This window comes from Zeus faber (assembly GCF_960531495.2).
Source record: "Zeus faber genome assembly, chromosome: 2".
NCBI classification, from domain to species: domain Eukaryota; kingdom Metazoa; phylum Chordata; class Actinopteri; order Zeiformes; family Zeidae; genus Zeus; species Zeus faber.
The window spans coordinates 24,914,503-24,931,231 of record NC_137189.1 but is presented as its reverse complement, the minus strand read 5'-3'; the positions used below and the strand labels follow the sequence as shown (position 1 = coordinate 24,931,231).

At 40.2% G+C, this 16,729-nt stretch overlaps 1 protein-coding gene across 2 annotated transcripts; it reads left to right on the top strand.

The window, feature by feature from the left end:
• The first annotated feature begins 1,812 nt into the window (after nt 1-1,812).
• On the top strand, nt 1,813-14,834 carry LOC307227252 (calcitonin gene-related peptide type 1 receptor-like). Of its 2 annotated transcripts, XM_079996517.1 has the most exons (13): nt 1,813-1,879; nt 3,012-3,076; nt 5,710-5,863; nt 6,348-6,458; nt 7,699-7,811; nt 7,896-7,987; nt 8,707-8,833; nt 9,767-9,920; nt 10,083-10,143; nt 10,322-10,388; nt 11,344-11,556; nt 11,653-11,694; nt 11,856-14,834. In XM_079996517.1, exons 2-13 carry the CDS (start codon nt 3,026-3,028, stop codon nt 12,063-12,065), a joined length of 1,395 nt encoding a protein of 464 aa, XP_079852643.1. In that variant the 5' UTR covers nt 1,813-1,879; nt 3,012-3,025; the 3' UTR covers nt 12,066-14,834. The 2 variants fall into 2 exon arrangements, with proteins under 2 accessions (XP_079852643.1, XP_079852644.1); XM_079996518.1 differs by lacking the exons at nt 1,813-1,879; nt 3,012-3,076; nt 5,710-5,863 and having other exon boundaries at nt 6,429-6,458; nt 7,679-7,811.
• The last annotated feature ends 1,895 nt before the right edge of the window (nt 14,835-16,729 follow it).

Here is a 16,729-nt window from a genome sequence, read left to right as displayed (position 1 = left end):
AAGGTGATGCACCATAAGATGCTTGACGCTGAGATGCCGCGGTATTGTACGCAGTGCACAATACAGACTGGTCGGAGACCTGGTCGTAAGTCCCAACGCTCCAACACTGCTTTTATACAGAGGGTTTGGAAGTAGTCGACAAAAGTTGGAGCACCTGTAGGAACTGTTTGCATCAACTTTCAAGGCTTCATTTACTTCCATTGCTGCAGAAGAGTTGTACTGTAAGTTGTTAAGCCATTACTTGTTACGTTAAAGGCTTTTTTTTTTTTTTTTTTTTTAGAACTCTTAAATTGACAGGACTTGAACGGCTTAGATATCAATAAACTCTGGACAACAATAAAACTGGAAAAATGGGGGCGTTCTAACACTTTTTTCCAATAGTGTAGATATTTTCGATTCTTTGGAAGAGCCGCCGGCTGTCTCTGCTGCACATTTTGTTTAAAACTCTTTGTTTTTACTTGTTTTCTCTCTTTTTGTTTGTTTTTTTTCTGTTCAATAAATAAACTAAATGAATCATAAATTAAATAAAACACATGTTTTTTGTTTCTGTACAAATTACACCGACGCGCAACGACAAAGCGGCCGCAATGGGAGGTGGCGACGAGGAACGACGCGACCCCGGAGACTCGGCGCCTGAATAAAGTTGGGTATGGAGCGCCAAAGGTTTCGTCAATCGCCTGTGACGCGGGGAAACGATAATGCATTCCCGCTGGTCCGTCCGCTAATAAACCCTGAACAACCCCTAGAGTTTGGTCAAACTTTTGTTGCCAAAATGGAAGAAAAGCTCATTGTTGCAGGAGCCGGTTCCCCCGGACTTTATTATAGAGACCTAATTTTGAAAAAGGATGGAACAAGATTTGGGACGTGGTGAGGGTTATTACATGATACACCGAATTAAAAATGGCAAAGTCCAAGTTGGATCTCTGATGAAGTTGACTTCTCGCGGAGGCTGTCCCTGTACTTCCATATAGTTTGATTAAATGCATTTTTTTTTTATGTATAGTGTGACGTCATATTGCGCAAATCATGGTCACGACACGTGAATATTTTTTGAGAAGTTTATCTGACAGGTATATTAAAAAAAAAAAAAAAACAACGATATAATTTAGTCCACTGTTTGTGACGACACTAAAGTTAGCTTCCGATTCAACTCCACGCTGAATGCAGCAGCCGATAAACAGCGACTGCTTTCATGGTGCGTTAAAATTCCTCGTAATTGTCTGACTTTATTTGTGAGCTCACACACTCGCATACATACAACAAGCGATCAAACTGTGAATTATTCACGTGTTTGAAAACAGCCAGTCAGGAACGAGGACCAGCCTTAAACGTTACGTCAGACACCTTCTGGCTGTGATACAAAACGGCCGCTAGGTGGCGATCAAACTTAGTTTATGCAAAGTGCTACTTAGTTCAGTTATGATTATATGATTTTATAAATATATGAAATGACTTATAGATACGTACATTTTGTATTCAATTCTCGACTTCTGTTATTTATTTTTCTTTTATCTCTATTTGTATGTGCATTCACTAAACCAAAGTCATAAACTGAACTAATTGACTAACATATGTTTCTATTTATTTTTTTAATTGATAAAAAATCATTGAAACAATTGATCATTATGGTGTTTATAATAATTGTAATCACACTAATATTACAGTGTGTTTCTGTGGAGGGAGGGGTTCTGCTGTGAAGTCATCAGGGTTCATCCTCTCACCCCTTCACCCCACCCCCACCCTTCCTCCTCTTCCTCCTCCTCCAGCTCATCCCCCTCCTCTTCCTCCTCCTCTTCCCCCTCTCCCAGTTCAGGATAAACCTCCAGGATCTGTGCTGCAAACGGAGAAGAAGGATTTTTACAGAGGATTTCCTAAAAAGGTCAGATTTAGATTTTATTTAATTTTTCATGTTAATTTTCTCGAGTTGATTTGAAGTTTCTTTGCTGCAATTTAATTCACGTTTGAACAGCAACTTAATCTGGAAAAATACTAATTTATTGTCCTAAATAAGAGACTGATCAGACTAATTGCTAACACTATTTGCTTCATAATATGATATAATATGACAATATTAATCACTTATTATAATAGAATACATTTTAAAACGCATTCACTAGATGTTTATATGAATCAAATAGAACTATAAGAGCAGCAGAAAGAAATGGAAAAATAAGTATTTGGGGAAATGGCTCCACAAATTATTAAGAGATTTAAAAAAAAAAAAGTTAGTTTTAGTTTTTATGTTTTTTTAAATCATATATATATATATATATATATATATATATATATATATATATATATATATATATATATATATATATATATATATATATATATATATATATATATATATATATACACACACACACACACACATATTAGTATATATTTATATTCATATAATCGCTTTTATATAGTTGCTATAAATATTGAAGTTCCTTAATATCTTTAAGGTCCCATCCCCTCAGGAAGTTCAGATCCAAAAAAAGGTATGAAATTAAAAATCTGTTTTAAACTGAAATATTTTTATTTGAAAAGGGGTTAGAAATGCTCCATTATTATTATTATTATTATTATTATTATTATTATTATTATTATTATTATTATTATTATTATTATTATTGTTGTATATAATAATATAATAATAATAATCATAACGGTTTAGGAACTATTGTGCATAATCTCCGGGTATGAAAGTATGTATGTGACAAATAAACCTCTTGAATCTTGAATAACTATAATTTAATCTATAATAAAATAAAAACCTGATCAGATAACGTGTTTCTGTGAAGTGAATATAAAAATTAGATAATGAATTGAATTGAATATTTCTTTGTTAATCTTCACTGCCATTAACCTCTGAGCATTTAGACCAGGGTGGTCAACGCAGCGGTCAGGAGACCATATGCGGCCGCCAAACACCTTAATAGATCAATATATTACTTTATAAATATATCAATAAATCAACAAATCAAACGATCACACGGTCAAAGAGGTTTTTTCTCTTTCAGGAATCTGATCGAAAATGGCTTCTTTCTGCGTCGTCTTTCTGTTGGCGTCCTGTTCCCTCTGTCAGGTAGAAAGAAACCTTGAACTCGCCCCTAACTAGCCGATAACTAACCCAAAACTAGCAATTAGCTTACCCTTAACTAACCCTTTAACTAGCCCATAACCAGCCATTTAACTAGCCCATAACTTACCCTTTAACTTAACCTTTAACTTACAGTTTAACTAACCCTTTAACTAGCCCAAAACCAACCATTTAACTAGTCCTGTAACTTACCCTTTAACTAACCATTTTACTATCCCATAACGTACCCTTCAACTAACCCTGTAACCAGCCCATAACAAACCATTTAACTAGCCCATAACTTATCCTTTGAATAACCCTTTAACTTACCCTTTAATTTACTTTTAACTTACCCTTTTACTTAACCTTTAACTAGCCCATAACTTACCCTTTAACTACCCCTTTAACTTAACTTTTAACTTACTCCTTAACTAACCATTTAAGTTACACATTAACTTACCCTTTTAATCTACCCTTTAACTTACCGTTTAACTAGCCCATAACTGAACTTCAACTTACCCTTTAACTCACACTTTAACTTACCCTTTGGCTTACCCTTTTAACCTACCCTTTAACCCAGCCTTTAACTAGCTCATAACATACCTTTTTACTTACCCTTTAACTTACCATTTCACTTACAGTTTTAACCTACCCTTTAACTTACCATTTAGCTAGCCCATAACTTTCCCTTTAACCTACCTTTAACTTAACTTTTAACTTACCCTTTAACTAACCGTTTAATTGAGCCTTTTTCTTACCCTTTAACTAACCCATAACTAACCCTTAAGCTCACCCTTAACCGTCCCTTTAACTAACCCTTTAACCATCCCTTTAACTAGCCAACAACTTAGCCTTTAACTTTCATTTTAACTTACCTTTTAACTAACCATTAACCAACCTTTTAACTAGCCAATAACTTACGTTTTAAATTACCCTTTAAATGACCTTTTAACTTACTATTTAACTTACCCTTTAACTGGCCTATAACTTACCCTTTAACCGGCCCATAACTTACATTTTAACTTACCCTCTAACTACCCCATAACTTACCCCCAACTAACCCTTAAACTAGCCCATAACCAACCATTTAACTAGGCCTTTAACTAACCCTTTAACTTACCCTTTAACTAACCCTTTAACTTACCATTTAACTTAACTTTTAACTTACCCTTTTACTAAACATTTAACTGGCTCATAACTTACCGTTTAACTAACCCTCTAACTTACCCTTAAAATAAACTTTTAACTTACTCCTCCACGGACCCTTTAACTTACCCTTTACCTAGCCCATGACTTAACTTTAACTAGCCCATAACTTAACTTTAACTTACCGTTTAACTAACCCTCTAACTTACCCTTTAAATAAACTTTTAACTTACTCCTCCACGGACCCTTTAACTTACCCTTTAACTTACCCTTTAACTAGCCCATAACTTAACTTTAACTAGCCCATCACTTACCCATAACCAGCAATTAACCTACCCTTTAACTTAACATTTAACTTACCATTTAACTAGCCCAGAACCAACCATTTAACTATCCCTTTAACTAACCATTTAACTTACCCTTTAACTAGCCCATAACTTACCCTTTAACTAACCCTTTCACTTACCCTTTAACTTATCTTTTAACTTACTCCTTAACTAACCCTTAACTTATTCTTTAACTAGCGCATAACTTACCCTTTAGATTACCCTTTAACTTAGATAACCAGGCCTTTAATTAGCCCATAACTTACCCTTAACTAGCCAATAACCTAACCTTTAACTTACCGTTTAACTAACCCTTAACCAACCATTTAACTAGCCCATAACGTATGTTTTAACTTACCCTTAAAATTACCCTTTAACTTAACCTTTAACTACCCCATACCGTACCCTCCAACTAACTCTGTAACTAGCCCATAACCAACCATTTAACTAGCCCTTTACCTTACCCTTTAACATAACTTCTAACTTACCCTTTTACTAACCCTTTAACTAGTCCACAACTTACCCTGTTACTAACCCTTTAACTTATCCTTTAATTTAACTTTAAACTTACCCCTAACTTAACTTTTAACTAACCCATAACTAGCAATTAACTTACCCTTTAACTAACCCTTTAACCAGCTAGCCTATAACCAGCCATTTAACTAGCCCATAACGTACCCTTTGACTTACCCTTTAACCTACTCTTTAACTAGCCCGTAACTTACCTTTTAACTTACCCTTCCACCTACCCTTTTAACCTACCCTTCAACTTACCATTTAACTAGCCCATAACTTACCTTTTAACTTACCTTTTAACTTACCCTTTAACTAGCCCATAACGTACCCTTTAGCTTACCCTTTAACTAACCCTTAAACAGCCCTTTAACTAGCTCTTAACTTAACTTTTTACTTGCACTTTAACTAACATCTACTTAAGGTAGATGTTTAACCCTTTAACTGCCTCAATCTATAATGGAACATGTGGAAAAGTTGAAATGTAATAATTTTGATGGAAATTAAATGTTTTTCAATAATGTGTTAGTGTGAGGGGTTTGCTATAATAGGTGTTTTGTGTGTGTGTGTGTGTGTGTGTGTGTGTGTGTGTGTGTGTGTGTGTGTGTGTGTGTGTGTGTGTGTGTGTATGTGTATGTGAATGTGTGTGTGTAGCTGCTAGCGCTGGCTAGCGCTGCGGCTAATGGCTCCCAGAGCTCTGAGTCCGTGCAGCATCACGACAGCATCGACGACACTCGGAACCAGATCGTGACGGCCCAGTACGAGTGTTTCCAGAAGATCCTTAAGGACACACACCCCAAGACAGCCGGTGAGCCGTGCAGTTTATATATATATATATCTCATATAGCCAACATGTCAACCCACCACAACACCAACCACTGGAGACTTTCCATCGACATCCACAGAACAATAGACTCAACCTGCTCGCGATGCAAGACTCAAACAATCTGTTTGTAGTGAAAAAATCATATTTAATGATTCAGGAATCTGGAGTCACTCCAGACAAAGAGAGTTTTGGCAAAATAAATAATTGTGAGAGAATTTGGATCAAATGATTTCTGGAATCCACAGTTTGGATTCTTCTGCCGAAAGACGATCAAGATAGAATTTGATGTTTCCTGTGGTGTGGACCAGTCAGGAAGTGAAGTGACAGGAAGGGACAGTCTTCCTCCAGAGACTTCACTCTCTGACTCCTTCACAACTGTCGGCCATTATCCTATCCATCTGAGGTGGACCGTGTGTATTATGTGGAATGTGTGTGGAATGTTTTTACATCATGTGACTTGTTCCAGGGCCAGCATGCAACCGTACGTGGGATGGCTGGCTCTGCTGGGACGAGACAGAGGCAGGCTTCACCACTGAGCAGCACTGTCCAGACTACTACGGAGACTTCAACCCCAAAGGTGTTAGACGCTGGACCCAACTACCAGCTAACTAACTACCAGCTAGACTATCTACCAACTACCAGCTCACTAACTACCAGCTAGACTATCTACCAACTACCAGCTAGACTATCTACCAACTACCAGCTTACTAACTACCAGCTAGACTATCTACCAACTACCAGCTAACTAACTACCAGCTAAATAAACTACTAGGGAGACTTGACTCCAAAGGTCTGAGACACCAGACTCAACTACCAGCACCCCAACTACCAGCTAACTAAACTACCAGCTTACTAACTATCAGCTAGACTATCCACCAACCACCAGCTAACTAAACTGCTAACCAACCAAATGCCTCAACTACCAACCCACCTAAACCACCAGATACAATTAACTACCAACCAACTAAACTACTAACTACCAATTAACTGAACTACTAGCTAACGAACCAACTTAACTACCAACTAAACAATCAATACCATCTAAATAACTGATGACCAACTAACAAACTAAACTACCAACAAACTAACTACCAATAAACAAAATGACCAACTAACTAACCAACTAAACTACTAACTAAACAACTGCCATCAAAATAACCGATGACCAACTAACCAACCACACCACCAACCAATTCAACTACCAGCCAACTAAACCACCAACCAATTAAAATACCAGCTCATGAAACTATCAACCAACTAATTAGCAACCAACTCAACTACCAACTGACTTACTAAACCATCAAGCAACTAAACCACCAACCGAATACACTACCAACCAACTAAACTACCAACATTAAACAAAACCCTAACTAAACATTTTTCTGAATGAAAATGTCAGAACCTGCTGGTTTTTTTGAGTTATGAGTTATCATAATAATAATTTTCCAGGTACTGTAGCATGAACAGACAGAGCGGTGTCATTTGTGTTCTGCCATTCATTGTGATGGGAAGGTCCTTGGTGTGGAAGCTGAAAGGGGCCCAGCACGTAGCCCTGTGGGGTCCCAGTGGCATCCCAGTATACATTGAAAACCAGGGGAGGAATTACACCTTGAAAGAGTAAAACACCGGGATTAACTTCGCCAAATGTGTTATGTAGATCTAAACATTGTACATTGTGGTTTTACTTTGCTCCAGGAAGGTTACTGCTTCAGTCCAATGTTTCGAACGCTGTCCAATGTTTTTGAACGCTGTAGTTTTTTCCGGATTGTTTTAATAGCAGCAGTCTTACAGTTACAGACTGTTGTTTGTTGTGACAGAGATGGCTTCCAAAGTGTGCACGGAGGCCGGCCACTGGGGGCGCCACCCGCAAAGCAACCGGACCTGGACAAACTACACCCGCTGCAGGTCCCACAATGTGCACGTAAAGATGGTGCGTCACTCATGGAGCAAGACGGTGATGTAGCCTTGCGGTCGCCATGGTAACATGTCAGCCGAGCTCTGTGTTGTGTTGCAGACGGCGATGAACCTGTTCTACCTGGTTCTGATCGGACACGGGCTGTCGCTCACCTCGCTCTTCATATCGCTCGCCATCTTCTTCCACTTCAAGTGAGAGAACCCTGGATCTAGGAGCCATGCTTTGACACAGTTAGCACGCAGCCCATCGCTACCTCTGTACTGGACACTCGGATACGTCCGTTACTAAAACTGCTATCGACCTTGTGGTCTGAATCTGGGGAAGGGACTTTTCTCAAAAAAACGCATGGCCCCTTTAACTGGTTCACATTCTCAGTGACTCTACCAGGTGGGGGGGGGGGGACTCTGAGACGCTGGAGGGTGGAACGGGATTTCATTTTGGTTTTCATTTTGGTTTTATTTCCTTTCATCTGGACATTTCCTCTGAAAAGAATGTTTCTGGTATTGCGGAGTGTATCGTCAGGGTTTAGGTAAAGGAAACAAGATCTGAACCTTCTCCACGTCCAGGAGTCTCTGGATCCAATCAGATCAATATCTTTATTGATTGGATCTGATTAAGTGTCTCTAGTCGGGGAGGTATTAGTGAAACTAGGATCCAAACGGTCGTTACTGGACGTTCTCTCATTTAGATGACAGCAGTTCAACTAGTGAGGACCCCCAGACACGCCCTGGAGGACCATGTTGAGAACCACTGCAGCAGATTATACTGGGACTGTGTTTGTTGTGGAGGAGGATTGGTGATGCTGATGCGTATAGTTATGTCCTGTCTGATCTCCCTCCCTCCCTCCATCTCCCCCCCTCCCTCTCTCCCTCCCCCCCCCCTCTCTCCCTCCCTCCCTCTCATTCTCCAGAAGTCTGAGTTGTCAGAGAATCACTCTCCATAAGAATCTTTTCTTCTCCTTCGTGTTGAACTCCGTCATCACCATTGTGTGGTTCACTACCGTTGCCAACCACCAGGACCCACTGCAGAGCAACCCTGTGAGCATAGAAGAACTCATGATTATTATTATTATTATTATTATTATTATTATTAATAATAATTACTCACTAATTGACCGCTGTCATGGGCAACCACTTATCCTGGTTTCACGTCCCTCTCATCGCTCCACCTACATGCAAATGCCAACACTAGCATGTGGTGCCATCTGGTGGCGCTAAATAGAAAGTACAACGGCAGACTCATGTCCAGTTTAACATTAATTACAGGAAATACTTCATTATTATATAAAATAATAGTAATTACAGTAAAAAGTTAATTATTATATTAAATGATAGTTATTACAGGAAATATAATACAGGTACTCCTCACTTAACGACCGAGTTGCATTCCTAGCACCAGGTCGTTAAGCAAATTGGTCGATAAGCGAGGACCCGTGTTATTTCACGGTAAGGGGCCGTGTCGATTGCAAACGCTCGTGTAGTGAATACTGACAGACTGCGGGAACGAGACTGAGACTGAGAAAGGGTGACACACGATGAGATGCTTGACGTTGAGACGCCGCGCGCGCAGAACGCAATACAGACTGGTTGGAGAGCTGGTTGTAAGTCCGAACAGTCATTAAACAGGTAGGTCGTTAAGTGAGGACTACCTGTAGTTCACTACGTTGCTGTGACAATTGTTCTTTGTGGAAACTAGACATACTAGTTATAAAATGAAACCTACTAGTCATAACTGGTCATACTACTTATAAAACTACATATACTAGTTAGAAAATCATTCTCAGTGTATTATTTTATTTTGTAGTGTGTAATAAGCATGATAATGTGCAGCCAGGCAGTTATTATCATAACCTCTAGAGAGATGGAGGACCTTGTCACTCTGTTGGTTATTTAGAGATAACGAGCCCCTGGCTGGACGTTATCCCTCATGTATCCTGAAGCAGATGCTCTCTTGCACCCCCGCCCCCTCAGGTGAGCTGCAGGGTGATCATGTTCGTGCACCTCTACCTGCTGAGCTGTAACTACTTCTGGATGCTCTGCGAGGGGATCTACCTGCATACGCTCATTGTGGTGGCCGTGTTCGCCGAGAAGCAGCAGCTGGGCTGCTACTACCTGCTGGGCTGGGGTGAGTACAGCACAAATACTACTATTACTACAGTATAGTTACCACTAATCTACCTCGGCTGTTTCTACCTGTTGGGCTGAGGTCAGAAATATAAAAATATATTTAGTTTTATGTGAAAATGAAAAATGTCGATAGAAACAAAGCGATCATATGATTCCTCAGGATTTCCTTTGGTGCCAGCGCTGATCCACGCTGTGGCTCGATACTTCTACTACAATGACAAGTACGTTTTACTTTGATTTACAGATGAATCACGCACACAACACATTTAAAAGATGAAACTCAAAGACGTAAACATAAACAAACATTATCTGACTCAAAAGTAAGTTAAATATTTCAAGAAGAGTTAATCACAGCAAACTGTATCTAACTTCTGACCTGACTGACTGTTTACCTCTCAGCTGTTGGATCAGGGCTGATACGTCGTTGCTCTACATCATACACAGCCCCATCTGCGCCGCCCTGCTGGTAAGAAAACTTAGTCACAAAACAATGTTTTTATGAACTTTTCTGGATCTTCTACACAGTGAAATGTTTTTTTTTAATCTATTCAGCCTGGTATTAATTTCAACATTTCTTGTTTAATGGTGTGGCAGTTTCGCCTACCACACGCCATCCAAGTGGTGTTTACATGGACCTCCAGCACAGAGATACAGACAACGGGGTTGTAGACACAGTTTATTGTAGAGAGTGGGCTGAGTGGAACAAGTCGCAATGGCACAGATGGACGTGTGTCATGACAAGGGCTCCTCTCCCGAGTGTGTGTGGGGCTGGGGGTTTTACCTGTTGCTCGTTGGACCAACCAGCAAGCAACAGGTATGCAGCCACTCTGATGGTGGGCTCCAATTACCTTGACCCAGGTCAGGCGTTGCTGCTCAAACCACACCATCCCCACACCACAAACTGCATCAGAAGAGCTGGAAGAAAATAAATCTCCCTTGTTCTCACATTTTGCAGTTGAAATAGCACCAATAGCACTATGACCTTTCCATGATGTCAGAGTGCCTGAAAAGAGGCACTCTGATGATGATGAGTGCCTAAACTGGTCTGTTTTATTACTCTTTAAGCTATTTATTAAATTTTTTTTCAAATTTAAATGGTTCCTCAAAATTTCAAAATAGAAATAACTGGACTTGCCTGTCCACGTGTCTTCTTCTTTCACGACCAGAAACCTGAGCTACGTGTCAAGCCATTAACAGCTAAATTGCACAAATTTCTTCTTACTTGGCGCAAAATCTTGAGGGTACTGACTGTGTTTATGGATTGATTTACTTATGCGCTTTGGCAGTGACCTATGATGAAGGTAAACCTGACTCAGTTCGTTCTTCCAGAGAATGGACCTGAAGGACCTTCTTGTCAAGAACGCCTTTAAGTGCTTGATGGCGACTGACAGCTTTCTTTTTTACCTCTTCTTCTTCTCCAGGTTAACCTGTTTTTCCTGCTGAACATTGTGCGTGTGCTGATCACCAAGCTGAAGGTGACCCACCAGGCCGAGTCCAGCCTGTACATGAAAGCGGTGCGGGCCACCCTGATCCTCATCCCCCTGCTGGGCATCCAGTTCATGCTGCTGCCCTACAAGCCCCAGGGACACTCGGAGATCTTCGAGTACGTCATGAACATCTTCATGCACTACCAGGTGAGAGGGTGGGGTCCTTTGAGACCAGGGAGAGGGTCCCAGACTCTTTCTTTATTATTAAAATGTATGATGAACAATTGTCTTATCTCCTCGAAGGGTCTCCTGGTTGCCACCATATTCTGCTTCTTCAACGGGGAGGTGAGCAGATTAATTTATCCTCATTAGTGTTGCTCACGCATCTGTTGATAACGGACTGACAGATCCTTTGAGAAATTTCAAACTTTTCATTGACAACAGAGTGTCCGAATGTCATTTTCAACAGGAAGAACACTTACTTCCTGTCTGGTCTTTGCGTTCAGGTCCAGACCGTCCTGCGCAGGCACTGGAACCAGCAGCGGCTCCAGTTTGGAGGAACCTTCGCCAACTCTAACATCCTGCGGCCGGCGTCCTACGTGGCGTCCTCGCTAACCGAGGTCCACCGCTGCTACAGCATCGAGAGCCACATGAACGGGAAGAGCTACCAGGACATCCAGACCTCCATCCACCGCTCCGACATGCCCTTCGCCTGAACGTCCCCTACTACCCCCTGCTGGACAAGGCTCTCAACTTTCATCTGACTTCACTGGAAACAAAGAGACCATCCAGTGAAGAGTCGCTGTCAGGTGGAGTTGATCGGAGTCGATCTTCAGACACCTGTTCTCAGATGGATTTATCTGGAGGAAGTTCTGAGGCGGTTTGAGGACAATCTGCTGCAACGTAACAAGCTCCTTCCACCTGCTGAACGGAATATTATCTTTTATTTGTGGATTAAACTTGACCAAAAAGCCCCAAAGAGCACAAAGCACTGAGGAGATTCTTAAGAGGTTCTGGAGAGGTTCTGAAGGAGCCATTGGAACTTCTGAAGGTGTTCACTGCACATGATGGTCTCACACTGAGCTGGTTCGTATGGTTTTGCAGAGTTTGGATTCCTCTTCTGAAACATTTATAAACTCATCAGCATATGGGGAGGTTTCACTGGTTAAAAGTTTGGGAATGATAACCAGAAAGGTGGAGAGTGGAGGTTTTTCTGTGGAAACCAAAGAGATCGCTAAGTGTTTTTTGGAAGTTTTTTTTTAATATACACTAGCTGGAAATAAAATATTTTCTGGCTTTCCACATGCTTTTCCTACTGTTAAGAAAATTTGTCCAAAATGTCTTCCTGTGTTAAGACACAAATAAGACAATTGAAAAGCATAAAAACGAGGCGAGACAAAGCTAAAGCAGAAAATAACAGTGAAGTGATTCCTTTAGACAGGGCTTCATGTGTAACATGGTACATGCTGGAAACTGCTGCATTAAAAATTCCCTACTCTAATACACCTATAATACAGAAGTTATTATATATACTATAATACATAGAACAGTTCTAATGTTTTGTGTACAGGTACTCCTCACTTAATGACCTACCTGTTTAACCACCATTTGGACTTACAACCAGCTCTCCAACCAGTGGCTATTGTGCGCTGTGTACAATACTGTGGCGGGCGCGCTTCGTGTGCGGCGTCTCAGCATCAAGCATCTCATCGCGCATCTCCGTTCTCAGTCTCAGTTTCATTCCCACAGTCTGACAGTATTCACTACACTAGCGTTCCCAATCGCCACGCCCCCTTACCGTGAAATAACACAGGTCCTCGCTTAATGACCACTTTGTCTAACAACCTACTCCTAAGAACGGAACTCAGTCTTTAAGTGAGGAGTACCTGTATTATAGTATTTTAGCAGTTGGTAATGTTAAGGGTTAATCTACATATCCTGAGCATAGTTTGGTTTTTTGAGATTGAGATATGAACTAGCCCTCAGAGAAACCGTTTATTTAAAAATATAATTTTTCTTAATAATATTAACATTGAAAAACCCAACTAAAAACCCACAGCTTCCTAAAGCCACATTTCATATCCATTTGAAAATGCTGGACGGTTATGAGCTGATCGATTAGTTGACTGATTAATTGATAAATAAATGTATCAATTAGTCGATCAATTCGTTTATTGGTTTCGTGATCAGTTGGTTGATTATTTTGAGGTTGATCCGTTAGTTTATTGGTTAGACGATCAGTTGATTGGTTTGTTAATCTATTAGTTTATCAGTTAATTGATCAATTAGGTCATACATTAACTGATTGGTTCGTTGATTGATGAGTTGATTCGATTAGATGATCGGTTAGTTGATTGATTAGTTAATTGTTTAGTTGTTCGGTTAGTTGATCGGTAAGTTGATTGATTTGTTGTTCGTTTAGTTGATTTAGTTGATCGATTAGTTGTGTGTGGTTGTGCATTTGTTTGTATATATTTATGATTTTCTGTGTTGTATGAATAAGAAATATTAAAACATACAAAGTAGATCAGAAATATTCTGTTCGTTCACCTGTTGGTGGATTATTCGTGTTTCTTCTGTATTATGGGATGTCAGAATTTAGGATGATACAGCACTGCATGTACTGTAGATACATTTTTATCAGTATTAATGAATGATAATGCGCAGAGTTGCATTATGGGTTGTTGGTCTCATCTCCAGCTCTGAATTTCTATGAATACACACATTCAATGAGACAATTATTTATACATATTTTTCAACTGATTTTAAGAAACATGTATATAGTGTATACACCAGTGTGGGGTGTGTTTTATGATGTTGCTCCCGATTCGCTGTAAACTGTTTAAATGTATGTATGTATGTAAGTATGTTTGTGTTTAAAGTAAATACTTCAGTCACGAGCAAACGTGCTTTTTCACAGAACATTTCCCGCAAAAAAAAAGACAGATTCATTTGGCAGTGATATTGGTACATTACGTGAATCTTTTTTAAATTTTTTGACCAAAACTCTTTAAAAAGAGATTCTGAGCAGAGATAAGTAAGATGCAGTTTGAATCCCTCCCTCCCGGAAATGGTGATTTTATGATCACAATAATTAATAATCTCTAAAGTAAATGTTTAAATCAACAAACCGTAAACTTTTTGAATGTTAAACTGAAACTTTATTTTATGGATTTATTACTTATTACTTTTTTTCTGCCAAACAAAACATGAAACTTTGCGAAAGCTTACAATGCTACAAAATAAAGCATTCCTAATCGCAACGATCACAAAAAACTGCAAAATCCTGGAGGATGAGGTGTCATTAGATAATTAACACTTCAGCAGCATGAAGGGAGAGAAACCTCCCCCTGAAGGCTGAGAAAGGGGGACTGTTAAAAGGATCTGTTAGATTGCTGTGGTGGAGTCTCAGAGTGAAGTGTCGTCCTGGAGTTTCCACTGGAAGCAGTGACTTCCTGTTTCCAAGAATAAACTCAACTCCTCGCAAACACTTCCCTCTTCTGACTCAAGTTTACTGGCTTGTTCTGCAGAATCACCGACTCCGGTTAAACAGCTTGTTCTGCAGAATGACTGACTCCAGTTTACCAGCTGGTTCTGCGATCCATCACTCCATCCATGCATCCATCCATGCCTCCCTCCCTCCATCCATCCACCCACCCCTCCATCTCAACAGTATTCTATCGAAGGGGTGGAGGGTCGTGGTGAGACCTGGATTAAGGATCCACCATTTCGATGAAGCGGGTGTGTTGAGTCCATCTAACCCCTAAACCTAAACCCCAACCCCTAAACCTAACCACCCTTAACCCTAGAGGGGTTAGGTTGTTGTTCTTACTCCAACTCCAAAATATTCGTTCTTCCTATGTTCTTTTATATTATGTGAATGTCATTATACTTCTATTATATTTTATATATTATTTATTTTCCAACCCTAATCCCATATAACATTAAAATGCTGTTGAGATACAAGAAAAATTAAAATACAATTACTCTATAAATACAAATACGCTATACTAACTATACTAAACTTTTTATAACTAAAAATATGCAAATAAATTATACTCTATACTAACTCTACTCATTTAAAAACACAAGTAAATAAAATAACCCAAAAGACAATATAGGAGTTATTATAATTAAAAGCACAAATAAGCTCCAAGAATATAAATGATTTAAAAAAAAAGATTATTCATTATTATTATAAATTATCCAATGATTTGATTGTATAAGATTAGGAGTTAAATATTTTACAGTAGAACGTGATGGAGACACACGTCTGCGGTGTGGTCTATCCTGTGGCGCTGTGCAGAACAATGGATCAGGTCTTGGCTCTGGAGGGCGTGGGGGGGTCAGGGTGAGCCATGTGACCCGGGACCCAGACCTGGAGCTGGGTCTGGAGCGGGGCCTGGGCGGGCCCTCAGGAAGCACACTGGATCCTGGCCCTTGAGAGGGCCGTGATGCTCTAACACGGTGTCGTAAATCAGCCCCCTGACCCCCCGCAGGCGGAGGTCAGACAGTTCAGGCTCCAGAAATGCTCAGTCCAATTAGAAACAACCTCAGTCACATCTGGAACATCTTTGACTATCAGTCGGAATTTAATATAACTGATAACTCAAATCTAAGCTTGCCCTCTAGTGGTAGAACGTGATTTGATTTGGGTTAAATTTCCTTCTATCTTGAGGTTAGAGTTTATCTTCAGGGTTTAGAATGAAGAAACAGATCACACATCAGGGTCTCCAGTTTGATCCATCCGATCAGATTCAGCCTCTGAGATCAATCAATCTGATCAGGTTTTTATTGTTAGATCTGGTTTAGTGTCTCTATAGTGTCTCTAGTGTGTCTATAGAGAAACTAGGATCCAAACAGTCATTACTGGACGTTCTCTTATTTTAATCAAATGTGGGGCCACAGGTTGAGAGGTGCTGGCGGTATGAGCTGCTTAGTCTTTGATGGTGAACCATCACTCAGTGTGAAACTGGGCGGACATCTTGCTTTGGTCCTGGAGGGTCCAGTTCCTCTGTTCCCGCATCCCACTGGGCGTGCCATCCTCAGCCCTTCCTCCCCCACCCCCCTGACAGGAAGTGGCTCCTCTCCCACTTCCTGTCATTGTTCCTCTGAACCTCAGTCCTGGGTCCATGCTCCGCCCAGGATCTGGGACGAGGTGGGACGCTTCCCGTGCACGCTGTGTGTGTGTGTGTGTGTGTATGTGTGTGTGTGTGTGTGTGTGTGTGTGCGCGCGTGTGCGTACGCTGGGTGCGGTACTCCTGCTCCGGACATATTTTTTGAAAAACCCAAAAGTTGACACGAGAGGTGATCAATTTGGGTGAGATAATATGATTGATAATTATACTAGTATCAATAATACTATACATCATTCTATATA